This window comes from Dermacentor variabilis, chromosome 1 (genome assembly GCF_050947875.1).
Source record: "Dermacentor variabilis isolate Ectoservices chromosome 1, ASM5094787v1, whole genome shotgun sequence".
In the NCBI taxonomy this organism is placed as follows: domain Eukaryota; kingdom Metazoa; phylum Arthropoda; class Arachnida; order Ixodida; family Ixodidae; genus Dermacentor; species Dermacentor variabilis.
The window spans coordinates 189,184,978-189,211,638 of NC_134568.1; the positions used below are offsets into that span (position 1 = coordinate 189,184,978).

A 26,661-nucleotide genomic window follows, 5' to 3' on the forward strand; every position below is an offset into this window, starting at 1 on the left:
TTTAACTTCCTGTAGTCAACACACAGACGAAGGTTCTTGTTGGGGGTTTCTACCAGTATTAGCGGTGACGTGTAGTCACCCTCAGCGGGCTCAATAACTCCCAACTCTAGCATGCGCTGTACCTCTGCCTCCATAATTTCTCTCTGTCTTGGAGACACCCTGTAAGACTTTGATCTTACGGGTTCGGTTGATGTCAGCTCTATTTCATGCGTTATTAGTTCGGTTCTACCTGGCCGATTGCTGAATCTGTCGAGATATTCCGCTAACACCTCTTTTAGCTCATCTAGCTGCTCGGGTCTTAGAGCGTGCGAGCTTACCGAATATTTTACTACTTCTTCTAAGCCGATTTCAGAGTTGGAGGTCGCCTTATACTCCTTAAACTTGGTACTAGTGCCATCCTGCTCTTTGATGGCATAGTTAACGACTCCGCTCCGTTCTACATACGGCTTCATGAAATTGCAGTGATACATCCTCACCTCCTTCCTGCGAGCGGGCATTTTCAGAACATAGTATCTGAAAGTTTGTGCAACACTTTAACGGGCCCGTCCCAGTGAACTTCAAGCTTGTTCTTTCTTGAAGGTTTGAGAATCATTACCTGGTCTCCGACGTTAAACCTACGAAGCCTCGCGTTCTTGTCGTAATAGAATTTGGCGTTCTTTTGAGCTACTCCCATGTTCTTTTCGACTAGTTCTTGGGTTGCGCTTAGCCGTTCCAGCAGATTTAGCACGTATTCAACCACTGTTGGACTCTCTCCTCTTTCCTGCCACATCTCTCTTAACATTCTCAGTGCGAGAACGGAGTGTCCTCCCAAACACTAGTTCTGCTGGCAAGATCGAACCCTGTAGCCTCATGTGGAACCGTTTGCAAAGCCAACAACGGTGCCGGCAGACAGTTCTCCCAGTCCTCCTTGTGCTCGTAACAGAGCGCACGCAAAACTCCCTTAAGCACTGAATGCCACCTCTCTACACGGTTTGACTAAGGGTGATAGACGGAACTGTGTATCAACTTTACCCCGCACTTTTACAAGAATGTGAAAGTCAGTGCGCTGGTGAATACTGACCCTTGATCCGCCTGAATTTCAGCTGGAAACCCAACTCGTGCAAATACTGTCAAAAGCGCGTCTACTACTTCGGTGGAGCTGAGCTATTTCAGAGGGATTGCTTCTGGAAACTTTGTAGCCGGACACAGCATGGTAAACAAGTACCTGTAACCCGATTTTGTTTTTGGTAGAGGCCCTACCCTGTCTATCACAAGTCGTCTGAAAGGTTCTGTTATTAAGGGCACTACATTTAGTGGAGCTTTCCATGTCTCTCCTGGTTTACCCGAGCGCTGGCAGGCGTCGCATGATCTTACAAAGTTTTCTACGTCTTTGAAACAGCCAGGCCAGTAGTATTCCATAAGTAATCTTTCCATTGATTTGTTTATGCCTAGGTGGCCGGACCACCCATTCCATGACAGAGACTCAAAAGGTTCTCCCTATACTCAGTAGGTACGACTAATTGATCTAGAATCCTACCCTTTCGATCTATGTAGTGCCGATACAACAATCCTCCTCTCTCTTGTATCGTCACGTTGCGCCTAGCAATGCCTTCTTTAGCTGTGTGGTGTAATTTAGCTAAGCTGCCATCATTCTTTTGCTCCGCTGCCAGTGACTCTCTGTCCACACGTAAGAGCTGATCAAAGTTCTTTGAGGCCGGTGATAGTAATGACCCTGTCTTGCTTGCAAGTGCATCAGCGGGCTCTTCCTGCAGGGGTAAACGTTGACACCCTAGCGATACGCTCTCATTGAACTGGTCAGCTGGCGGGCTTTCCTCGACCGCTTTTTCATCCCTCGAGCCTAGCTCGGATTTGGTTATTGAAGTTATCTCTGTTGCTGCTTCCGCTGGAGCAGCTGGTGCATTTTCAGCCGAAAGCGACGCGATTTTACGAGCTTGGCCTCGCGTCAATGCCTGTACTACGCCCTCTCGCAGTTTAAGCCCTTTTTCACGCAGTACCCGATTCGAACGATTCGAAAAATTGTAAGAGTACTGCAGTGACAAAAAATTGGACACTGCAGCCTCGGTCACTAGCTCCCCAAATGGTTCAGTGATTTTGACTTTTGCCATGGGCAGACACACGCTGTCTTCTTCTACAATCTGTTTGATCCATGCTACTTCTTCAGTGAAGTCATCTACCGTCACGTAAGGCGGATGGACAACGTCCATCGTGGCGGCACTGTCTCTTAGCACCCTGCATGGTTTGCCATTAACTTGCAGGTCGTGAAGATATGGGCTTAAAACTTCCATATTCTCGTCTTTCTCATCTACGTAGGAAAAAACTACGCTAGGCTTTCCGCAGTTCACAGTGATATGTTCCAGTTTGTGGCACTTATAGCAGCGTATCGGTCTAAAAGATTCGAATTTTCTTTTCTGCTCTTTTTGTATGGTTTCCCCGTTAGGTTTCTCCTCGCTCTTTTCTGCGGGCTTTTCCTCCACGTCTATAGGCTCCGATAGTCTAGTCTGCGAACCCCTCTTCAACGGAAATGGTTTCCGCGGTCCATTTCGACCGTCCCAATTACCGTCCTCGGCGTTCAGCTTTCTACGCGTGGCGTACTCTTTGGCTAATTCAGCCGTCCTTCCCACAGTGTTTACATTTCCTCCGTCTTGCACCCACAGTTTCACAGTTTGGGGGATGCTTTTGTAAAACTGCTCTAGACAGATGCATTCAATGATCCTGTCTCTGCTCTCGTACGCTTCCGCGCTTTTCAGCCACTCGACTAGGCTTGCCTTTTAAGCTATATGCTAACTCCGGGTACGCCTCGCTATCTTTCTTGCCTGTGCTCCGAAACCTTTGCCGAAAAGCTTCGGCTGAAAGGCGGTATTTCTTCAGGGGACTAGCCTTAACTTTCGCATAATCATATGAATCCTGTGCACTGAGGCTGGCGATTACTTCCGCCGCCTCACACGGCAACATAGACAGCAACCGCTGTGGCCATGTACTCGGTCCGAAGTTCATCTTCTCGCAAGTCCTTTCAAAATTGCATAGGAACAAGCCTATGTCGGTCCCGACCTCAAATGGCTTTAATAGCCTGTATGCATGCATTATGATTCTGCCTTACTTGATCGTCCCAGAGCCCCTTCACTTCCTTGAGACAACTCCAAACATTTTCTTTCAAGTTCAAGTTGCATTTTTCTTAACTCGCGATCTTTATCGCGTTCCTCTCTCTCTTGTTGTTCTCTCTGTCGTTCTTCTCTCTCTCTGTCCCGTTTCTCTCTTCTTTTTTTTCAGAAGTTCCAACCCCATTTCAATTTCTTCCTCACTGGCCTGTTCGGAAATTAGCTCGAATAATTCCGCTTTTAGCATTTCTTTGCGTACATCTAGGCCCAGTTCCTCGCCAGCAATCAACAATTCGTCTCTCAGCAGTGTGCTTAACTCCATGATTGCTACTTTACTGCCTTGGTCCTGCTCGCTAAACCTACTTAGGAAAACACAACCTAGCCAACAATCAACAATCTAGCTTCCCTACAGTTCTAAACAGAACAACCACAAAATGAAGCCTAGAGAGTCAAAGCAAGAACCAAGCACTCGCCGCAGACACAGCACCACGTCGCAAAGTCCGTCTCACCGCTGTCAGCCAGTTGTAAGGATTGGGAGGTCAATCCCACCGTTCGTAACCAGTTGTAAAGATTGCACTCGGGCATGAATTAGATGGTAGCTGGCCCATGCCGTCGTCCAACTTATCCACGCTGAGGACGCTGTTGAAGGGAAGGACGGCTTCTCATCGAGAACGAGGAATATGGGTTTATTTACAGTATCTACCTAAGGACGTTGCAGTTCATCAGTCTAGCACGACTGCGAGAGAAAGTACACTGAGTAGCCGCACAACAGCGATTTATATACACTCGGTCCTCCCTCGATCCCTAGGTGAGGAAAACGTTCGATCAGTCATTGTAGACATCGCCTTTGAGCGGGAGGGCTTCCGCACCGGCTTCACGGATCCCAACGAGGGCAGACGGACTTCGCAGAACTCGGGGCTTACGTCAGGGACGGTGCGTGTGAAGGGGCCTCCAAAGACGTTCCCTCGGGACCTCCCTTGCTCACGACAGACCGGGTCGGCGGTGGCGTGTCCAGTTACAAAGCCTGGTTCGTCAAACTCATCTCGGCAATCCCGCAACGAAGGGTCGAGGACGCGGCGTATTGTTCTCCGCACACAGTAGACTTAGTGACGCCGTGTGGCTAGAGGGTGGCGGTGGCTTTCCAGGAAAAGTCGACGCCGCTCTCACACCTGGCTGGCAAAACTTGCACCTCAGCAGGCCGTTCTTAACAGTGAGTTACTTGGTGGTATGTGGGGATCGTGGACTGTATTGCTCGGGTGAAAGAGTGGTCTTGGAGGGGAAAGACTAAAACCCGGCATGATGACGTGCGGGCGATGGGATTACCGGCGAGAGTGAGAGAAAGGAGGGGTTTATAGACCGTTCGTACTTATAGTAGTGGAAAGGAGCAGTAGCTCAGATTTCTTTGGAGCCGCTTGCATACCGGACCGGGAAAGGAATTCGGAAATGAGGTTGAGGCCGGATTTTATAGTGTGAACTCCACCTACCCCGGTGACCCGTGAGTACACCAAAGGGTCTTATCATCAGCATGGAGAATGGACTGTAGGTGGGGAATCTCAGACAAGGCCTTCGCGAGAGGGGCTAGCCCGAGATTCAAAAGGGTTGGAGAGAGCGCGGCCCCTTGAGGTGTTCCGCGAGTGAGTGAGATGGGTGGGGATAACGTGGTCCTGAGACCTAACTGAGCTTGTCGGGAGCGGAGAACAGAAGAAACGTAAGAGTAGAGTTGGGATCCACAGCCATCAAATAAAGATGTGCTTTTGAAGCAGCACTCAAACGTATTCTTTCTGTGCCACAGTGAGATCGTCATTTATCGTGGCTGTTAAAACTGCACTACCATCATCATCAGGAGGTGAAGGCAAAGGTCGTGTTTCCATGTGAAGGGGAACAAGCATAACAGGTTCTGTGTCCGTAAAGCAAGTAACAGGGGTGCCTTGGGGCATCGCGATCGGCGAAAGAGTTGGATTAAATGTCGTGACTAGCGCACTTCTGTCGTGAAACCTCACCAACTTAGAAGTGATGGGGAGTCCGCTAGAGATGTGGCGACCTAATATTACAAGGAACGCATCACCATCAACGATGGTATCCGAAGTCAGTCAATGTTTGAATATCCTCATGGCCAGGTGGAATCAGACAGTCGGCTGCTGTGACGAAACGCAGGGTGTGTGCGTCGAGCTCAGTTCAGTATCTCTGATATGAATTACACGTTGATGGCAAGAGATCAAAGCTGATGTGGATGATAGAAAAATCCCATCCTAAAATGAGTTCGTGAGTGCAAGAGGACAAGACGAGACACTGATTGTGGTGACGTATGCCTTCAGTGAAAACGCGCACTGCGCAAAGTCCGCAGGGCTGAACAAGGACGGCATTAGCCTAACGAAGGGATGGGTCATTATAGAATGACTTCACTTTTCGTAAACGGGAACACAGATCGGCACTAATGACTGAAATCGAAGCACCCGTGTCAACCAAGGCTTCAATCGACACACCTTCAACACACACCAACAGTATATTATACGGGCGCTCCGGAGGGGTCCGATGTAGTCCTAAAGATGCAGCTTTCCCTCCTGAAGCTGCCGTATCTAGTTTTCCGAGCGATGGTCAGCAGACGAAGTGGCCGGAGGAAGAGGACACGAGGAACCGTGCATCGGCGAAGGAGAACGACGACGCGCGTAATGGAAACTTCCGGCTGTGCCGACGTTGTCCGGAGATGAGGAGCGACACTCGTAACGTTGGTATAAGAGCGGTGCTCTTGTGGTACTGGGGCATAAAACGCAACTGCAATTAATTAATTATTTAAATTATTGAATTAATTGAATTCATTTAGTAAGTACAAGGAATTGCCCCTGTGTGGTCCTTGGTGTCTTTGTGGGCTTCTTATGCTATGACTACATATATATATATATATATATATAATGCGACCTCAGTGTTGTCATCTCGTTGCTTTTAAGTCGACATTTGTCTGCGGTTCCTGCGGCGATCTAGTGACCCTCGAGAAGCAAACCACACTATGGAGCTCAGCAATACGGCTGGGTGCGCTTTGTTACAACAGCCTCATATCCCACATCACATAAATTTCCGCACTACAGAATGAAACGTATACCATCCCCTTCCCCTTGACATGAAGCTTCACAAGTGCATACACTTTTCGAACTAAAAAATAGTGCAACCGAAGTCTCCTTGGGTTTTACTGGAAACCAAGCGGCTTGCGGGAGTACTCAAGCGGAATTAGGGCAAGCCTCATGCGCGTTCCCTAATCTAAAGCTCTGTAATATGTGCCAGTGCAATCTATACCCCGTGACGTTAATCAGCTAAGAAAATGGAGCCTGCATGCAACGTGTCAGAAAAGGGACCTCATTTCGTTGGACCAGATGACTGGCACCCCATCCCCTCTTCCCCAACCACATGCACGCACATACACACAACCTCCAGAGACAATACCCCTCGTGGCACAATCGCAACATGTCGCCGGGATAATACTCTAATCCATTCTCTCAGTGTTCTATGCCGTCCGCAAAATGAACCTGAGAAAAGCATGAATGCTAGTCTTATGCTAATGCCCCTATCGAAACTCTATAATACAGTGTGATCTGGACCGCAATTCTACCATAAGGATTCTGTATCTTGTCCTTGCTAGATCGCCAGCGAGAGTAGCACTAGCTGCGTGCTCAACTTTGTGGAAATTTCATGCCAGCTCATAGCCATATTTGTTTTGTGAATTCCTGTAACACTGTTGCGGACGTGAACCTTCCGCTCGGTTCAAATTCTAATGTTTTGACAACTTCGTTGCTAGTGATAATACTGCCTCCACTTTGTCTTCCACGCCTCTCACATAATCTTCTTTTCACTGTGTAACATCAAGTGTACCCTGTAGTCGAGTACCACAGGGAAGTGAACAAAGGTGTTAACATATGTAAGCGTTTTGGTAATGTTTATTCGAGGTGGGATTATGAAGCCGCCGTACGAGAACTTAAGTTGAAACATATATTTAACCACGTTTTGTTAAAATGCGCTGGTCCTAAAATCACATATGTGAACGTAATACACTGGCAGGCCGTCGTAGCGTAATATCACTTCATTCTGCATTATGTGCCTGTGTCACTGCCGGAGGTAAACTTCTGAGTCATTGTTGCAGCTTTGCGTGTAGGTTTCCTTATGACTGTGGCGAGGAGTAACAAAATGTTGCTCTCTGCTATTTGTGGCGTCTTTTTCGGCAGGTACCTTTTCCTTTATTCACTCAAACATTTGTGTTTGCTGTAATCGTTCTTTATTGTGTAAACAGTCGCAGTTCCAGCTGCTTTGTCGTCCTGTATTTCCGTACTAACTCCGTATAGGAGCGCGTTGTATGGCTATAAGTTGACGAAACAAACTGCGGTGTGGCTCGCATTTATTTCGTGAGCCATCGCCCTGCGCGTATATGCTTGATAATGCTCAGGAGCCGTCTTTCTACACCGGCGCAGGTGATGCTGTACAAAGACAATCAGCTGCTGCTGACATGTGCTTCCAGAGATACCATGGTGCTAGCGGGAAATACGTACATATCCCCTGCATACATGGCCTACTCACCGCGTGGCACAGGCATGGTAAGCAAGGCTTAGAATTATATTACAGCGGAGCTGTGTATGGCTAGAGTGCCATAGAAGTTTCGTGTCCGCACACAAAACTATCATCATCAATGGCTCATACCCGCGCAACACTAATACCCCTGTAAGCAAGCAAAAAATGCAATGGCTCATAGCCTCGTAAGGCAAAAGCTACAGGCCCTCAGCAAAGGTAAGCGAGCAGTGCTTACATTCTTTGGAATCACGCAAACAACATCTGTACAGAACAGCATGCCGAAACCTGTCGTCGGCTGCCTCGGAGAAACCTAGTTTGGTAGTGTTGAGCATGATTTGCGATGGGGAAGCCACGCGTGGTTAGGACTCCCGAAGAGCAGCTCACTTACGAAGCCCCACGGCGCGGACTCGGACGACCGCCGTGCCCGAGAGGCCGACCGGAAGCGGCAGGCCAGACGCCTGTCGCGAATCGGAGAATGCGGCGAAGAGACGCAAAGAAGTCTCTCCGATGTCGAAATATGATGTCGAAAAGTTCATGGCTACTCACTCTGTGTGCGTTAGTTGCGATGACACACCCCTCCGGTCATTGTCGGTGAACTGAACGTGGACCTGTCGGCACCGAAAAGGGAGTGGTTTACACGCTTCGGGGACATTTCGCTTGCGATGCCACACCGATCCGGCCCAACCGACCACCCAGTGGCGTAGGTGCATGGATTTGACATCATCAAATATTGTGTCTGCAGTTGCGAGTATGCCGATCAGTGTATACCATAGCGACCTCAAAGCCATAGGGATGTAATGAGTGATGATGATGTAATGAGTGATGCAATACAGTCGTTACCACAAGTTTTCTTACCACGATGTTTACAGCTCCGCTGGTCACCTACCTTCTCAGGGCGGAATGGCCATGACTTTTGCTTGCGTGCGCTTTCGGTGTTATCATTTGCTCGATCATGGCTCATCTGTCATTACTTGCGTTGTTTCGCTGCCTGACGATGGATATGCAGTTTAATAAGGTGCGTTTCTGGGCTTTACGGGTGCAGTATGCTTGTGGGAAACTCTGCAATACAACTTGGACAAGACGTGAAAGAAGAGAAATATGACGATACGGACGGATGGATACAGCGTCAACGAGCCTGCGGGCCTAGCTTTGGAAACTTCCGCTCGGCATAGGATGCCTATTGTATGCAACTTGCACTAACGCTTCCTTTAAATACCAACAGCTGTCACGGCGTCTATACTCGTCAGCGACTGTCTAGGGTGTTGCGATTCGTCGTCGCAATGAGTGAGTTGAAGTGGTAACAAAAATAATGGCTAACACAACGCTCCAAACGGGAAGCGCCGATAGTGCTTCTGCCTCATATCTGGGCAAATAACTATTTGACGATCACAAAAGGCTCGTTTATTGCGCATAAAACGTGCAGCAATTACTCTAATTCTTTTTATGTTTCAGTTTCATTTTGTTATACGTACACTTGAATGTTTTTCTTTTCTTTCGGCTATAGTATTCCTTCTGTATTCAACTGGCTTATCCTAGGAAGCCGCTCCTCACTTCGATCGTCGTCATCTGTTGAGAGAGAGAGAGAAAGGATAACACGTGCTTTCTGACCCTCCTAAAGACTTTCAAAGCTGCCACGCTAGAAGGCCAAACGTTCGCTTGCCCTCATACACCGAATCCCGCACATGCATGTATACAGGGTATTTTTCTTTTGTCTTCTTTTGTTTAGGCCATACAGATTTTTTATTAAAAAGTTAAAAGCGAAGCGAACGTGGCGTTTTTTCAGCGGAGTTCCTAGGGGTGGACATATTTTGCCGCAAATAACGTTAGCTTCAGAAGACTAATTAACATCTATCCAATAATTAACTATATCAGTGCCTTGGTGCCATTGGTTTAAATGACGAATGCCCACTTTTATTAACCTTGAAAATAGCACTTAATTCGACATATTCACAATCGAATTTCAAAGCTCCATTGAGGCAATATCGAAACCGAGCGCCTTCCACTGCTTCGTCTGACGGAAACACCCCCTGAAGAAGTGTGGGGCGAAAGTTGACTGATAGAATGTCGCGCCAAATCCTGACACAGCCGCACGTGCTTGCCAGGAAAAACGAGCCGTATCAGTAACCGACGCAACTGGCCGAGACGTTCAGTTTCAAACATCAAAAAAAAAAAAGGGGGGGGGGTGCTTTACGTGCCAAAGCCACAATCTGATTACGAGGCAAGCCGTAGTGGGGAATAATTTGGACCACCTGGGGTTCTGTAACGTGCACCTAAGTCTAAGTACACGGGTGTTTTCGCATTTTGCCCCCATCCAAATGCAATTTCTTCATCGCGCTTGTTAACTGAATGATCTAACACCACATATGTCACTCAGCGCACACATCTCGCCTTTGGTGCCTTCGCTTTCCTCCTTTCCAGGGGCCTCCGGTATACGTGAACTACGGCAGAGAACAAGACTACAACTACTTCAGGGATACGGACCTGCACGGCAAGGTTATCCTGGTACGGTCTGGAAAGATAACCGGTGGACAAAAGGTATAGATGATCGTGCTTTTTCTTTTTTGTACCTGGTTCACGCTTTATGAAGCAGCATGCGGGGGGGAAAAAGAAAGACAGTCAGCTCAAAGATATGTCCTGTTTCGTCTTGACAACTATTTCACGATATTAAAAGGTAACGTCGCGGTCATTCGCGTTCAAAGATACCTGATCAGGCCTGGCGCTCGGCAGTACGCGTAGTCGCTCGTCGCATAAAGATATTGACGCCCTTCCGATCTACCGTAGATCTCTGGGATGCGACCCGTCTGGCCTGAGGACTCCATGGAGACCCGTTTCGAATATGCCGCGAGGTCTCCGAGTTTTTCCGGGCACCTTCCGATTTGTGTCCGCTTAAGTGCTCCAGCTGTCGCGCCCTTTATAGCTGATGCGTATATGCGTACAAAGTCGAGATGACGTGTTTTTGTACGCGAGCGTGCGGTTACCGAGTGAAGTACGGCTGAAGGAACGACAGCCACACGAGCAAAAGAACGCTTCTGCTACTATCCATTCGCTCGCTGATTCTACCAAATTAGCAATCGGAACGTTAACAGAGATTCAGGTTAGAGCCTGGAGGCATTGCAAGCGGTATACGTCTGCTTGCGTAAGAGCCGAAATTGTTGGATTTCGCTGGGGCTCAGGCGAGCCTTGCAGCGTAGACATATATATAACCTGCAGGGCCGGCAAAGGTGCTTGCTCACTATACACCTCTTCACTGTTTGCATTCCCGAGTCACAGCACGTGTTCTTTAGACTATTGCGAGCACACGAATGAAGATCGCCTTGTTCTATCTTTTGTAGCGTGTCCTCACAAACTACGGGAACGCGCTAGGAGTTTCCCTAGGAGAAATGTCTACGCTTCTGCTGAAGTGATGCGAAACGCCGATCGTGACGCCAAGACGACGGCGTCGTAATACATGCTGGACCCAGCAGCGGCCTGTTCGCATAATGTGCGCTGCGTTGCGCGCAGGTGCGCAACGCCGAGCGGGTAGGCGCCGCGGCCGTCGTGGTATTCCCGGACGCCAGCGACCTGGCGCCGCGAGGTGACACCCAGCCCTTCCCAGACTCGATCTGGATCAGCGGCAGCGCCATCCAGAGGCAAAGTGCCGCCTACATGCGGGGAGACCCCCTGACACCTGGCTACCCCTCCGTCGGTAAGCAATGCGAGGTTTCCACTCTGGTCCCTCCAAGTAAACCATTGAAGATTGCTTGCTTGTGTCCGTATCTCATTCCTTGCATGACGGTTGCTCGGTGGCTGCGAGGGATTCTGCTGCTGCTGGGCACGAGGTCGCGGGTTTGGTCCCCGGCAGCGGCAGCTGCACCATTGCGATAAAGTCTGAATGCAAAAAAAAAAAAAATACCTATCGCGTATGCGTTGCTTTAGGATGCACGTTGAACAAAACTCCAAGTGGTCGTCAGGCTGGATGCGATGTGGGCACCGAAATACTTTGGGGGCACGTTTTCTAATAGTACACCGTTCAGATTATATAGGGAAATAAGTTGGTTAGTCTCTCTATCCACACGCATAAATTTGCACTTACGAACATTTATTTCCTTTACGCATGCTTTACATATTGAGGAAACGTACGAGGGACTGTTAGAGGAAACTTACTCTGGCAAGTCGTTTATACCGGATATTTCTGCGAAGTCTGCCAAAAATTCCTGAAAGGGGGGGCGGGGGCGGAAACTCGTGACGAAAATACAGCTGTTAAGAAACCAGATTATCGGGAATGGCGGACGTCGGGAAACATGATTATCTCATTTTCTCGCTCATTAGGTCAATACACTAAATAATATAATTAATTAGAGTATTTACCCGGTTATTGACAATGTAAATCGAAAGGGGAAAATGGGCGAGTTGGTATGGAAGCATGGCTAAATTCAGAGCGCGAACTACTGGGACACAAGCTAAGGCACAAGAAAAGACAGGACACGGCGCTACTTGCTAGTAGTAGTTCGCGCTCTGAATTTAGCCATGACAATGCAAATTATTTAGCGAATTGACGAGATGATCTCATATCACTTATCAAATAGGGAGAAACGTCCTTCTCCTAGGCGCTGCACCACAGGAAAGTTTCTCTTTCTTTTTTTTTTTTACAGGGAAGCAGAAACTCAGCGCTTGAGAAGCGCAGAAAAGCACGTGTGCAAGAAACGTCAGCTGTTGACGTCTTCTCACGTCAACCAGTCTGCGCCACGAGAGGCGAACCATCTTTCTTAATTCGACGCGGTGATTACGGCTCGAGGCAGGCATTTTCCACACTACGTCATCGATGTGCTAAAAACAATCCTTAGCGTACGGGCTGGTTGGGCCAGCTTGGCCAAAGATTGGCTTGGTGGCGCGCGTGGAATGGGGACGTTAATGCGTAAACATTTCTATGCCTACTCAGCGAGAAGAAACGTCCGTCCGTCCATCACGTGAGACGATCGCTTTTAAGATATGGCCCATAGCAGCGAGCGAATTGACCTTCGTGCTGCCTCTCGCGTCAACGCAAAATAAGTGGCGAGAACACAGCTCGCACGAAGCTATCAGTACTCTGCAGTAGTTTGCTTGCGTCATCAATCCACCTTGCGCTGCCGTCCGCAGCAGTTCGTGTCGCCGCAGCGCTGTCGTTTATACTGGTTGGATCGAGTTTCATAACGTTCATAATGACACCGGGCTGCGCAGAGATGAACAAGTGACACAATGCTTACGAATACTTAGACAATTGCCAGATGACCTTTTGCGTGAATTTTTTTTGTAGGTAAAATATGAACTCCTTTGTTCGCTTTTTTTTTTCGCTTTTCTTTTCGTGCGTACTTGCCGCTACCGTCAAAGTGATAATCGCGACCTTTTAAGATCGTTTAAGGTTAACACCTAGCTTGGTAATTGTATGTGATTGCCAATGTTATGCACTGCCGACGAAAGCCAAGGGTACGCCGGGAGCCATAATCAGTCATGTCCAAACAAAGAACATGGTTCGTCTCGTGTGGCGCAGACCGCTAACGTTTCTTTGTCCACGCGGTTTTCTGCGCTCCTCAAACGCTCATGCAGTTTCAGTTTCTCAGCGAAAAATCGAGAAACTCTCGTGATGCAGGGCCTAGGGGAAAGGCTTCTTGCGCGATATCAAAGGTGATATGAGACCACCTCATGAGTAGCTACAAACTTTACATTGTCAGGAGCCGCGTAACTACACCAGTTAACTAGATTATTGAGTGTATTTACCTAATCAGCGAGAAAATGAGAACAGTAAACTTGTTTACAGATGTCCACCATTCCCAATAATGTACTTTGTAAGAAGCCGCACTTTTATGTTGAGTGCTCTATTTTTAGAAATTTTCTGTAGCCTTCGTAGAAACACCCGGTATAAACAAGAAACGCAAGTGAATCATGTACAGAGCCCTGCGGTACACAAGGATTTGCAGTACATAAGAATGTACGTACCGCACAGGGCTTAGAGTTGGAATCATTGGACGAGACAAGCTGAGAGCGGCAGTAGCGAAAGCATTCTAGCCAAGTTAAAATTTTCATGTCAAATGTCAAGCAGGCTAAGTTTATACCGGGTGATACTCCCCAAGTTTTACGGAATTTTTAGAGGTAACATAATTCTACTCCTCGAGCTGTATTAATCAGAGAGTCGTACATTACTTGCAACAGAAATCAAAACACATAATCAGCGAATTAACAAAATTTCACTAATGAACTTCTTGATTAATTACTTTACAGCACATATTGCAATTTACGAATTGTAGCTGGTGAGTTTGCAGGGTATATCCACTTGTAATAAATTTCCAGGAGGGCACCAGTTTGAAGATATGCGCCTTCAAACTCGCCCTAAAAATGCGCTGCTGTTCCACTTCCTTTTTTTTAACAAAGCACTCTTTTATGCAAGAACAACAACAACTCCGGAGCGAGGGACTCCGGATTAATTTTGACCACCTGGGTATCCTTAACGTGCGCTCAATGCGCGGCGTACGAGCGTTCTTGCATTTCGCCCCCCGTCGAAATTCGGCCGACGTGGCCGGGGTTTGATTCCGTGACCTGGCGCTTAGTAGCGTAACGCCCTAGCCGTTATAAGCAGCCACGGCGGGTGCGCTCTTATATGCGTTGAAGCACAAGCACTACAGTAAGGCCCGTGTATTTCGTCCCACACTTTGGTAAATACAGTCTAGCCCGATTATAACGAAGTCGTCGGCGGGAATCGGAAATCACTTCGCTATATCCGCTATTTCGTAATATGTGGACTATGAGAAAAAAAATGCAAACATGGGCATACCGATTTATTGCCGCTGAAAGAAGTGATCCAGCGTCCCCTGAACACGTTTCGCGAGTGCGGACTTCATGATTGCGGCTTCCATACCACCCAACTGCGAACCAAAGATCTGGTCGAACTCCGGAATCCCGAGGTACATCCGTAACGTGTCAACAGCTGCGATGGCCGCTGCGGAGGTAACCGGCTCAGGGGCACAACTAGCATCGTCGCATTCGCTGTCGGAGGCGCTGTCCGCCAAGGTCTCTTCCATGACACTCCCGGCAACTTCGTCAGTCGTGAAGTCCTCGGTGGCAACAAGGTCATCGTCGGCGAAAACGAAGTCCATGTGGCTTAGACCCGCAGGCACAAGGTTCAAGTCGCTAGCGGAATTCCAACGCCGGTCTCGCAACACGAGACCGGCGTGCCATGCGATGCAGTGAAGCAACCTTCCGCTCCGCGGGAGAGCAGACGACGCCACGAAAGGACGCCGTCAGCCGAATTTTGCTCTTATTTTCGCGGAAAAAATCGCCTTACGGACGCAAAAATGTGTTGATTGACAGATTATTTTTCGGTTGGTATTAGATCTCTTCGTTATATCCGCTGACGCGCTCTTATTTACTTCGTTAAAGCCGGACCCAAAATGTATTGAATATGCAAAAATGGGAATGTGAAATTGAAATCCCTTCGTTATAACCGCTATTTCGATATAAGTGGCTTCGTTATAACCGGGCTAGACTGTAGTAACTGGTGTCCTCCTGGGAATTCATTTCAAGTGCATACGCCTGGCCAACTCACTGGCTACAATTTGTAGACTGCAATATGTGCCATCAAGTAATTGAATAAACAGTTAATTGTGAATTTCTGTCAGTTCGTTGAATATGTGTTTCGATTTCTCGTCCTACTAATGTCCGCCTCTTCTTGTAATCCAGCTCAAGAACAAGAATTGTGCTGCCACAGGCGCTTTTTCAATATTACTACAAACTTACTAAAAAACTTACTTAAAAACTTACTTACTTAGTAAGTTTTACTTACTTGGTAACTTAGTAAGTTTAATTAAAAACTTAAAAGTTATCACCTCGTATAGCAGACGCTGGTGACAAACCTTGTCGAAGGCTTTAAAAAGTCTAAAATTATAGTCAGCTAGTGATGATTTGTCAATAATAACATTGAATTTGTGGGAGGAGGATATTATCTGCGTTTTGCATGTGTATGGTTCTTCGAAAACCAAAGACGGCAAGGTGATAAAAAAAGAACGCGTGTTCAAAGATTTTACATGAAATGATAATAAGTGATATGGACCATGCAATTAACAGCAGAACGCTTATCACTTAATTTTAAAAAGCGGAATCACTTGCTCACATAATTTAGTGTAAACATGCCTTGTTTGTCCAGTGGGGGTGCATCTGCGACGCCATGCTTGCCGCGCACCAATGCAGTTTCCGAGCGTTTGGAGAACTTAATTGCGGCGCTGATTTTTTTTTTTTATTAGCTGGCAATATGCAGTGTCGCGTGATCTTTAGTAAGAAACCCGCTTGGTCTTTTCTATTTCGCAGATTCACTCTATCGCAGCACTGTCGACGATGTCGAGATGGCGCAGACTGTTGCACAGCAGATCAGCTATGATGATGCAAGAAGCATCCTGAAGTGAGTCACTGTTAAAAATTTCTCTTCACAAGGGCAGCTTTTAGTTGAACTGCTGTTAAAAGCCACAATGCACGACCGTCAGTTTGGTTTCACACGAAAAAAAAGAAAAGACGTTTCGTTTCTCTCGAAGAAAATCAGACAATAAAAGATAGAGCATACCTCACGCATTTCATTCTGCGATTTCAAGTAAGTCCAATAAAATTTGAAAGATATATCGCTAGTAAAATTATTGCGTGTTCAAATTTACCCTCCTGAAGAACTGCAAATTTTTGGAGCCTCATATCAACATTTGAGAATTTCTTGTTTCTTTTTTTTTTTTTTTTACTTACCTAATGATCTGGGATGACTTTTGTCAGTAGTTTTTATCATTTGACAGCCTGGAAGGGGAACGAAGGGTGAAAGAGAACAGTCGAGAACTAAGAATTGTCCACGTCCGGGCTAGTTGAACGCAAGTTTTCAGCATGAGCATGTTTAGGAGAAAGCAAGAAGGGAGCGTCAGGAGAGGAGACAAGCGACTCACAGCAGGGCGTCATGTATTGATCTTTTTCTTTTGTGATAGAAATTGTTTTACTCTTTTCGCTATATACTCACTGACCAGGGGCAGCCGGAGAGGCGTATCATCATTGACACAGTCGTCGTCATCAGTGTATCTTTCTCGTATTTCTCTGACCGGCCAAAACAGAGAAAAGAAACCGTTGTTGTTCTTTCTTTCTTTCTTTCTTTCTTTCTTTCTTTCTTTCTTTCTTTCTTTCTTTCTTTCTTTTTGCTTCCTTATTCATTTTTCTATTTATTTATTTATTTATTTATTTATTTATTTATTTAATTATTTATTTCTGATAGCCGCACCAAAGGATCAGCGTTCAGCCGGAGTTGTGTCGTTGATTCTGTATTTTTGTAGCGCGTGAAGCCGTAAAAGAAGCACCTTAGAATTCCACTAGAATGCCGTTATTGCAGCACCAAACGACTCCCTTAGATGCTCGCTGAAGTGCGTTGCGCGTGGGATTGAAGGGCTTAATCATGGAACATTTGATCTGGCTCACTTGTAAAGAAACGCTGGCCTAGTATCCGAGAAGAACCGACTCTAGCATTCTCGAAAAGTCTCTGAGAAACCCGGTAAATCACTGTGCGTACGAGACAGAGGGGGGAGGGGGGGGAATCACTACCGGCCGCGGGATGCACGTGGACTCGAGTCGCGCACGAGCAACACTTCGATGAGAGAAGGCCTAAGCGCTCATAGTTGTTACGTGTAGGTACAGTCGACCGCATAAGTTTGCGGACCACGCGAGCGCGTGACCAACAGCGCGCGCAAGGATGCCTCAGTGCACACCTCCTCCCCCCGGCGTGCTTTATTTTGGAGGTAGTCTCCGGCTGGTGCAAACATTTGGCGAGATGAGACGGCTGGTAGCAGCATGTGCGCTGTATTTCCCTACACCGAGTACATGAGGTCGCATAATCTCAAGTTTAGGAGACTCGTTGAAGCGACAGGCAACACAAGTGTTAGCTCCTCTCTTCTTGCACTCTTCATCATACCAGCGTGGTGACAGACAGTGTATGCGCGGTCATAGAGTGAGATCTACTCATATATGTATGTGCGCGCGTGACACTATGCTTGTTAATTTATTAGCAAGTGAATGTTTACTGCAATATATATGACCAATAATCTCACGAACCTTACTTCGTGTAGTTGTTTAATGCCTTGTTATCGCTATCAATGCTTCGATTTTCGGTCGACACTGCGACTTTTTTTGTGTTTCCATAAGCACGAAGTGTGACGTTCATCATGCCTGTAGGAGCTGCGTGCCGGGTGGCTATTAAAATTATATAGGAATGCCCAAGGTGTGTTTTCATTGTTGAAAGAAGAAGGCCAACCAGAACAACGGTATTACAATTCCACCTGAGGACTACGAAATGACCAGAAATGCCAGGACTAGTGGAGCTCTTGCCACGCTGATTGTTTCTTTAACGATGCATATTTTTTTGCACCTAATGCAAGAATATTATTGCTGTTATCTCGACAATTTTACTACTAACTCGCTCTACTGATACTGATGCGCTTCATTAGGTGTCGAACGTGGTCTTGCTTCTGCCACTCTCTTCACGTCATCTTGTATTGATTAGGGTTTTAGGCTACTAGGTTTAAAACACACTTGGAAGCGAAATATTAGTTTCAGTTTGCTGCGCGCGACGAAGAAACTAGTATTTGCACAACTCATTTCTTTTGTGCTCTGCTAATAGTTATTGAGTTAAGGAAAGTGCGCGGCTTATTCACATGGCTGCTAACGACATACGAGTGCTGCCAATTGAGCGCTGCTGAAACACACACGCACACACAGACAGACGCAAACACACACGCACGCACGCACACACACACACACACACACACACACACACACACACACACACACACACACACACACACACACACACACACACATGCGCGCGCGCACGCGCGCACATTGGATGTTTCTTCAGAACGCGGCGGAACCTTTTAGCATTGTCTAACATTGCAAAACCAAGAGAGTTTGTGAAGCGGGCTTCGCCTCATAAAGACTGATATTGTGAAAAAGCCATCTGTTGTGTACGCATACATCTTGAAAGCATACGCAGGCGCTTATGCACACATGCAACGACAACTTGTGAGAGGCGTAGTATGTACCAAGCTTCTACCAACGTGAACTAACCCTCACTATCATTTCAATACATGCGCTACACGTGGCGACGCCATTTTCCCCAGGACTCCCATGGGCACCCGCTAGGCTCGCGTACGAATTCGTGCAAGTGCTGGGGACAATGAGGAACAACAACAGATGAGCACAGCAACAGATAAGAACAGTGAGGAAACGAGAAACACAAACCGCTCCGCGTTTTCTTTTCGTGTTGTCATGTCCTGCGCTATGTCCATCTGTTGCTGCACTTACGGATTCGAAGCGTTGAGGCACCCCGAAAGTCGTGCTCATGGAGTGCTCATCACTCTCTCTACTCGCAGGGAACTGGACGGCACGGCGTGCCCCGACAGCTGGGACCCCATGCTCGGAATACCATGCTTCGTCAACGCTACGTCAGCACTCCAGTAAGCTTGTCGCGGTTGACGCGCGTTCCTCTTACATGCAGCACTCCGAAGCTGTAGCTTAGGCGGCCAGAACGCGCGAAACGTACTTCCCTGTGAAAATGAGAGATCCACAATCGCCAGAAATTTACCGCGTTTAACGGCAAACTCAAAGCGCCAGCACCTCTTCACTCCACGCAGCTTTCGTCTTCCGTACTATCATAAGAGAAAGCACCTGGATGCCTTTACAGCTTTTGATCGTTTTCATACAGCGAAACCTGTGGCTCTTTTTTTTTTTTCTTAATGAAAAACATGTAACACAACAGTTACATTTGTGCACGAGAAGAACTTGAGTTTCGCCTAGTTGGTGTTACCGCCCGTGTCATCGTTTTGTGTTCTCTTCCCCTGTCTTCGTCTTTAATTGCGGTCGATATGATATGCCGACATTTGTGCAGTAACTTGAAGTAGCTCCTTTATCTTCCAGCACATCAAATAAAGTATTACTAGCTTTGATGCTGATATTAGTTCTGTCAAGATATACTTAGTTAGCCCCTTGCGCAATGCCCAGATTGTGGACCCTTAGGGTAAATAAATGAAATTAAATATACGTTTAAGGTGAGTCACTAAACCTTCCAGAACAAGTGTTTCATGCAATTCGTTAGGATTAATTGACATGATTCCTGGGATGAACTCGCTAGGAAGCAAGATCGTAGCAGATAACCAGTTAGGTACATTTACAGCTCAAGGGTTCTGTTTTGCTGAGGTTTTGTAAGCCAAGTGTATCCGAGAACTCGACCTCGTGAAATAGCCATCTGAGCGAATAAGTTGTTACGAAGACGGCATGACGAGTGTGGGACGACAATGATGGAATAACGGAATAATGATTATCCCTTCTCCCCACTGTCCGCATAGACGGATGGAGTGATATAAAAAACATTGACGTTCAGATTGCAGGTGGAGGTACACAACATGATGACGGAACAGCACTTCTACAATGTTATTGGCATCATCAGAGGCAAAGTGGAACCAGGTATGCGAAATTGCGAGTATCTACGAAGTTGGACACATTTATTTATTTATTTATTTATTTATTTATTTATTTATTTATTTATTTATTTATATGTCGGTAGGTTAACTTCGTATTGTCGAGGTTGAGAAATTTGGGGAGAGCGAGAGGCCATAGCTTTTGACAAGTATTTTATAGCGAAACGTTTTCTGCAGAACACTTTTTAACAATTTCAGCCGTCCCTACGAATATTTTCCTTTGTTCGCGCCGCTGCAATCACATTGCTACCGTTTGGCAAAGATATTGATATTAGAATGGGTGTCATATTAGTCATTTGCGTCGAAAAACGTGCTTGATCGGCATAGCTCAGAAAAACACGCGAAACAAGGGGGATGTTCATGCATCCTTTGAGCTGACATTTTAACCTGTCGTCTATACGCGTGTACATGGTGTGCACAGAAATTTTCAGCAGAAACGCTTGTAATGAAGCTCGACGAAGCGAGTACCCATAATGTCGCTCGACGTATTCGTGTGTGCACTCAACGGGGTCCGCTTTCGCATGGGGTTAATGTGCGAGCTGCGGGTGCATTGCAAGGCAGACCGCTTGGCTTTGTCACTAAACTAGCGTTATACCGTCGTCAAGAGCCCAGAGAGTCGCGCCTGTCCGGCTGTGACGTATGAGCACTGCAGTGTAAGAACAAGGAGAAACCGCGACATCATGCGTTACGGCGTATCACTGACAGCGCCACACTAAATAAGCAGTTGTGGGTCCTATTACCGCGATCGAACCGATAGCGGTCGCAGTTTCGAGGCCTGTTTCTCTGAGCGGCTGCAGCGGCCAATGTGCACGCGTGGCGCACTGTGCGCGCAGACCGGTTCGTCATGATCGGCAGCCAGACGCACGACGACACCCGCGGCTCTGCGCACCCGCTTCTGTCGGTGGCCGAGATGCTGGTGCAGAGCAAGGTGTTCTGCCATATGCACAAGAGCCACCGCTGGACGCCCCGGCGAAGCCTCATGTTCGCGCTCTTCTACAGCGAGGAGGGCAGCCTCATGGGCTCCACCGAGTGGGTGGAGGAGAACATGGCCCTGCTGCAGCACAGCGCCGTCCTCTACATCACTGGCGGCTTGCTAAGCGGTAGGTGCGCACGACGGCAGCCCAGAGAAAGCCTGACGCTCCGCTTCGAATCTGCCTTGCCTATACACACTCGTGCACTGGTCGCGCCTCGAGGGTCAAAGAGAAAAGGGCTGAAATAAGGCGAGAAGAATGAGCCCTGGTTGCTACCACGAATGTCCTACCTCTTTATTTTTTGGCAGGTTAGCGTCGCATAAACGTTTACCGAGTGTCCGAAATGCGGAGTGAGGTGTGCCATTTGGCGTTCCGGAGCAATAGCCGAGAGAAATTGTGGACTCTCTGTACGCGCGGCATTACAAGATGGCGCGCGAGGCAGCACGTCGCCCTTGCTGCAACTGCCTAAGGCGAAGCTTGAGCTCGCGGCTTAAATAGGATCACCGTGTCGTATATACTTGTTGCACTTACGCATTCTTTTGTCTTGTCATCGTCGCGTATTGCTAGTGTCTCCTTCACTCGGTGAAAACGATCTCCCTGTGCTGTCTTGTTAATAAATTCGCTCGCTCTTCATAAATGTACAAACCTGCACTCATAGTTTCAAACAGATGGTTGGCCTACCGGTGTAGCTGGACGGCATCAGCTGTGAAAAAATCGTGTGCTATCTTGTCTAAACTGACATTTCATATTTCAGTGCCTTGAGCGCTAAATGAGTTTTGACTGAGAGAGGACTGCTATTTATAACGTTAATTCGCCCGCCTTATCTATATTAACCTGTGCTGGGTCAGATTTATTTGTCAACAGGTTCAGGTTTGCATGCGACTAAAGGTCACGTGAATTCACAAAGGTTTTGGTTTGCAAGTGCTGTAAGTTGATACTTGGGGATCCGCATTCTGGGATATGTTGTTAGGGTTGGCGTCGGACACCACGGGCGATACGTCATCCCCCTAGCCTCTACTTGGTCGGAGCCCACGGGCGACAGGTCATTCACCCTACCCTCTGGGACGGAGCCCACGGGCGACAGGTCATTCCCCCTACCCTCTGGGACGGAACCCACGGGCGACAGGTCATTCCCCCTACCCTCTGGGCCGGAGCCCACGAGCGTCAGTCAGCTTGCGCACAAAGGGCCTTCTACCAGGATTCGTCGAAAAGAGGGCTGACTTCTTCTGCGAGGGTCAGCGTCAGTCAGCTTGCGCACAAAGGGCCATCTACCAGGATTCTTCGAAAAGAGGGCTGACTTCTTCTCCCGTGCTCGGTAATGCAGGAGGAGGGGCCCTCTCTCTGTGCCTGTCACGTGACATCAACGGAAGCAAGATCCCGCCCACACTTGTAGAGAGCCTATTTAAGGGGCTCCGAAATGTACTTGATACTTCATACTTGAGACTTCATACTTCATGCTTTTCTTATTTTCTTTCAACTACCTTTGAATAAACCGTGCAAGTTTCGCACTAGCAACTCGTCTCGACCCTGCTTGGTCGCCATGATCTACCGGATGCGTGCAGCCCGCCGACAACGCCACGCTACCCAATAAGTAATGTCGGTCGAGCTTCGATAGGCAGGCGCCGCTACTTCTCGGCAGCAGTACGGTACGCTACCCTCGAGTACGCAAGAAACAGGTTGCTAGCGGTGGGATCGCCTACAAACGCAACAAACTGGTTGCTAACGGTGGGATCGCCCCTGAAGTGCAACAAACTGGTGGCAGCGGTGGGATACGGAATCCTGGAGACCTCAACTTGGACGACAACTACGAGATCGTAGCCTCTTCGTCCTGGCGACAACGTTCGGAAGGAAGGTGTCTGGATCATGACTGCATATGGTGAGTGCACGGCTTTTCTTCACTGAGATATCACTTGGCTTTTACGTATTTTTTGGAAAGTACATAGCAGTGAATTTTTTTTAAACCGTTGATGGAAGTTTGAGTACGTCAAGATTGTATAGAGTGAAGGTTTAGCAGCACTAAGGTCAGCCATGAACTTGAAGGCACTAAAGAAGCCGGAATTCTTGAGCTTGGCCAAAGAGTTGGGCCTCCAAATTGCCGAATCAAAGAGAAAGCCGGAGATCATTGAGGCGATCGAAGCGACGGGGCAGACGACGAGGAACTGACGGAATGCCTAGAGAGCATTAAAGAGAAAGAGGAAAAAGAAGAGCGTAAGCGCCTAGAGGAAAAAGAAGAGCGTAAGCGCCTAAAGGAAAAAGAAGAGCGTAAGCGCCTTGAGGAAAAAGAAGAGCGTAAGCGCCTAGAGAAAGAGGAAAGAGAAGAACGTAAGCAAAAGCACGAGAAAGCGGTAGCGGCATTGAAAAAACTGATACAATATTTTCAGCAGTTAAAGGAACCAAGACAACGCCTATCTGAAAATTCTGTAGGCACTACAGAGCAGAAGAATGAGAATGTATCTAGCAGACTTTCGCCAAAAGCCGACGAGGAAAGTATTGCCTGTGAGATTAGCGGCCCATTCATACGCGAACGGAAAGGGCTAGCTGCTAACGATGCCTTAGTGACAACAGAGGCCTTTAAAGACCAGAGTGAGAGCGACGAGGTGCTGTGCCAACAGAGGACTGTAGAGACAGCTAGGCCAGCTGCGAACAAATTGGCACAGTTACCGCGCGTGTGCGTCGCATCTCATGGTAGCGAGGTCGTTAGCGAGGTACAGAATACTGCGGACTTGACAGACGCGAGCACCCATGTCGAGTCAGATCTGCGTGCCGAAGTGAGGTGCCAGCTGGACGATGCAGTTGAGAGTAGTTCTCGGGATGGCGAGCTCCGTAGCTCACGAGAAAACAACTGCATTGTTCAGGGATCGGTGCGGCTCTCCGCCAGTCTAGGTAGCCTAGAGATGGATGATTTAATTAGGAATCATTCGGACTGTGCGTGTGAGACAGCGCTCGAGACCGACGGGCTGTGTGTCGATGCACAGCGTGAGCCGGGCAATGCAGTAGAGGGCAGTTCGCAAGAGCGCGAGTTGCATAGCTCGAGTAAAGCCTGCTGGATTGTGCCAGAGTCGGTTGAGCTGTCCGCCAGTCGAGGCAAAGATAGAGTCGATTTAAATGATAATCACTCAGATTGTGCTGGCAAGAGACCGATCCGGGCCGATGAGATGTGTAACGGCCAGCACGAGGCGCCAGAAGGCGACATCAAGGAGAATTCAAAGAGAAAGCGCCGCAGAAAGAAGCGCCGTAAGGATCGGAATGAGATGGCTAAAGTAGCGAAGCCAAAGACTGCGACAGGCGCGAAAAGGCAGGGCGCGGCGAAAAGAAAGGTGCGGTCGTCACGGACGATGTTGACGCATCAACCACGTTCGAGCCACCGGTCAAAAGGGGACCAAGGAGCATGTTCTGCACGGACGCGGAAAAAGGGCACGGGGCAGTTAAATTCCTCGTCGTTCCGTCGTTCTTTTCAAAGCTAAGCATGCATTACGAAGAAGCGCAAGGTGGCAAGACGAGACCAGGTGGGGAGTGGCGACGCGGTCAATCGAGGTCATGATGAAAGCGGGGCGCCAGGACGCAAATTGGCAGGGGACTCTAACGTCTTGGGGGAGCTGATAGTGAGTCAGCCCTTTTGTTGTTCCCCCGTAGCCAGAGTAGCTTTCGGTCCGCGACCCCCTCGAGTACGGCTCAAAGTATGAGTCAGTCAAAAACGTTTGAAACGGGAGACCAAGGGAGCTTCCGTAGAAATGAAGTGTTTTGTTTTATTTTTGAACATTTGTAAATTTTCGCAATTTGAGACTAGAGTTTCTTTCAATATGTAAGGTATGAGCTCTGTTTGTGTTTTGTTAGAGCAGCTCGAGATTTGAAAGACGCGGTTTTTTGTAAACATGTAGTATCGCAAGGTGTTCATTAATAAGTGGATAGGCTTTCAAATTTTGTGTGTAAGTAACCTGAGTGTCAAGGTTATCGTTGAGAGGCCTATGGTAACGCGTGTGTGTTTTAGTTAACCTTCTTCTTTTCATGCGTTTCTTATTTCTAAGGTTAAGCGCGTAAGTTTTCAGTGAGTGCATGATTTGCACAGAGAAGCGTTTTTAGTTCCTTTAGCGTCGGTCCTGTGTGGACGAAAGGAAGCCGAATTATGACTGGGTTGCTCGTGTGTGTTGAGGGCAGCCGTATTCTGACTTCTTTAGTGAGCGTGCGTAGAACGAGTTATTAGCAGACGCAAATTTTTTTAAGGGTTCTGCGGAGTGCGTAAGTTATGCAAGTTTAGTTGCTCGTTTAAGCTACGTGTCCTGTAGGGACTAAAGGAAGAAACGTGAGTATGCGTAATGAAAGATTTGCCTACGACGCAAGTACGCGTTGTGAATAGTTACCACAAGGCAAGCGCGCTTGTGATTACGTACTTGTGAAGATGGCCAGACTGTTCAGTGGCACCAATACGTGCGATAAGTACGCCACTGCGATAGGTTGGAAACATGCGGTTCGTGTAGTTTGGGCGGTGCAGAAGCTAGCTGGCTATATCGCTACAAGAAGGGTAAGCTTAACGGCAATGCCGACGGTTTAAGTCGTTGCCCCTAGAGTATCGAAAGCCTCATGCTCATCCGGGTTTCCATGGCATTTTTTTCGTTCGTTCATATGTTTTCCGAAGTGACGCCGATTGTTAGCTGATTTTAATAACCACGTCTTAACGCTTTCAAGAAGTGGCTGTTTTAAGTGTTGAGGGGGGGGGGGGGAGGGAGGACGCGCGTAGGAAATGGAAAAGGTGTAGCGGGTTTTCTTTTTTGTTAAAAGCCGGGTGTGTCTTGGGGGAGAGTGGCCTTCTGCTCGCTGCTTTGTGGTTGTGGGTCCGGCACTGTTCTGGGGTGATTACTTTCCCACGCAGGAGACGAAAAGTTGCGAGACTTGCTTGCAAAGACTAATTTCACCGGACCGGACCAAGGAGAAAAGTCACAAGAGCGCCACGAGGACGGATGACCACTCCCCGGAATCTACCTGCTACGAACGAAGGGTTCGTGACCTCTTCGGGGAATCCTGATACCGAAACGCCGATCCCTCGTACAGCGGCTGCTGGCCCCTACACGACGGGATCTTCCTCCTCCGCCGGAGATGCTGTTAGGTTGGCGTCGGACACCATGGGCGATACGTCATCCCCCTACCCTCTACTTGGTCGGAGCCCACGGGCGACAGGTCATTCCCCATACCCTCTGGGCCGGAGCCCACGAGCGTCAGTCAGCTTGCGCACAAAGGGCCTTCTACCAGGATTCGTCGAAAAGAGGGCTGACTTCTTCTGCGAGGGTCAGCGTCAGTCATCTTGCGCACAAAGGGCCTTCTACCAGGATTCTTCGAAAAGAGGGCTGACTTCTTCTCCCGTGCTCGGTAATGCAGGAGGAGGGGCCCTCTCTCTGTGCCTGTCACGTGACATCGACGGAAGCAAGATCCCGCCCACACTTGTAGAGAGCCTATTTAAGGGGCTCCGAAATGTACTTGATACTTCATACTTGATACTTCATACTTCATGCTCTTCTTATTTTCTTTCAACTACCTTTGAATAAACCGTGCAAGTTT

The 26,661-nt window shown here is 48.0% G+C and overlaps 1 protein-coding gene across 1 annotated transcript in view; it reads left to right on the forward strand.

Annotated features, from left to right (window-relative positions):
• The window catches only part of LOC142591812 (glutamate carboxypeptidase 2-like), a 32,378-nt gene extending 10,505 nt beyond the window's left edge, over nucleotides 1–21,873 (forward strand). Inside the window, exons 3-10 of the mRNA XM_075703961.1 lie at nucleotides 7,550–7,672; nucleotides 10,065–10,181; nucleotides 11,148–11,331; nucleotides 15,960–16,050; nucleotides 19,037–19,120; nucleotides 20,044–20,126; nucleotides 20,974–21,240; nucleotides 21,866–21,873. Of these exons, the coding sequence (XP_075560076.1) occupies nucleotides 7,550–7,672; nucleotides 10,065–10,181; nucleotides 11,148–11,331; nucleotides 15,960–16,050; nucleotides 19,037–19,120; nucleotides 20,044–20,126; nucleotides 20,974–21,240; nucleotides 21,866–21,873 (957 nt within the window). The remainder of the gene's footprint in view (nucleotides 1–7,549; nucleotides 7,673–10,064; nucleotides 10,182–11,147; nucleotides 11,332–15,959; nucleotides 16,051–19,036; nucleotides 19,121–20,043; nucleotides 20,127–20,973; nucleotides 21,241–21,865) is intronic.
• Nucleotides 21,874–26,661: the final 4,788 nt, after the last annotated feature.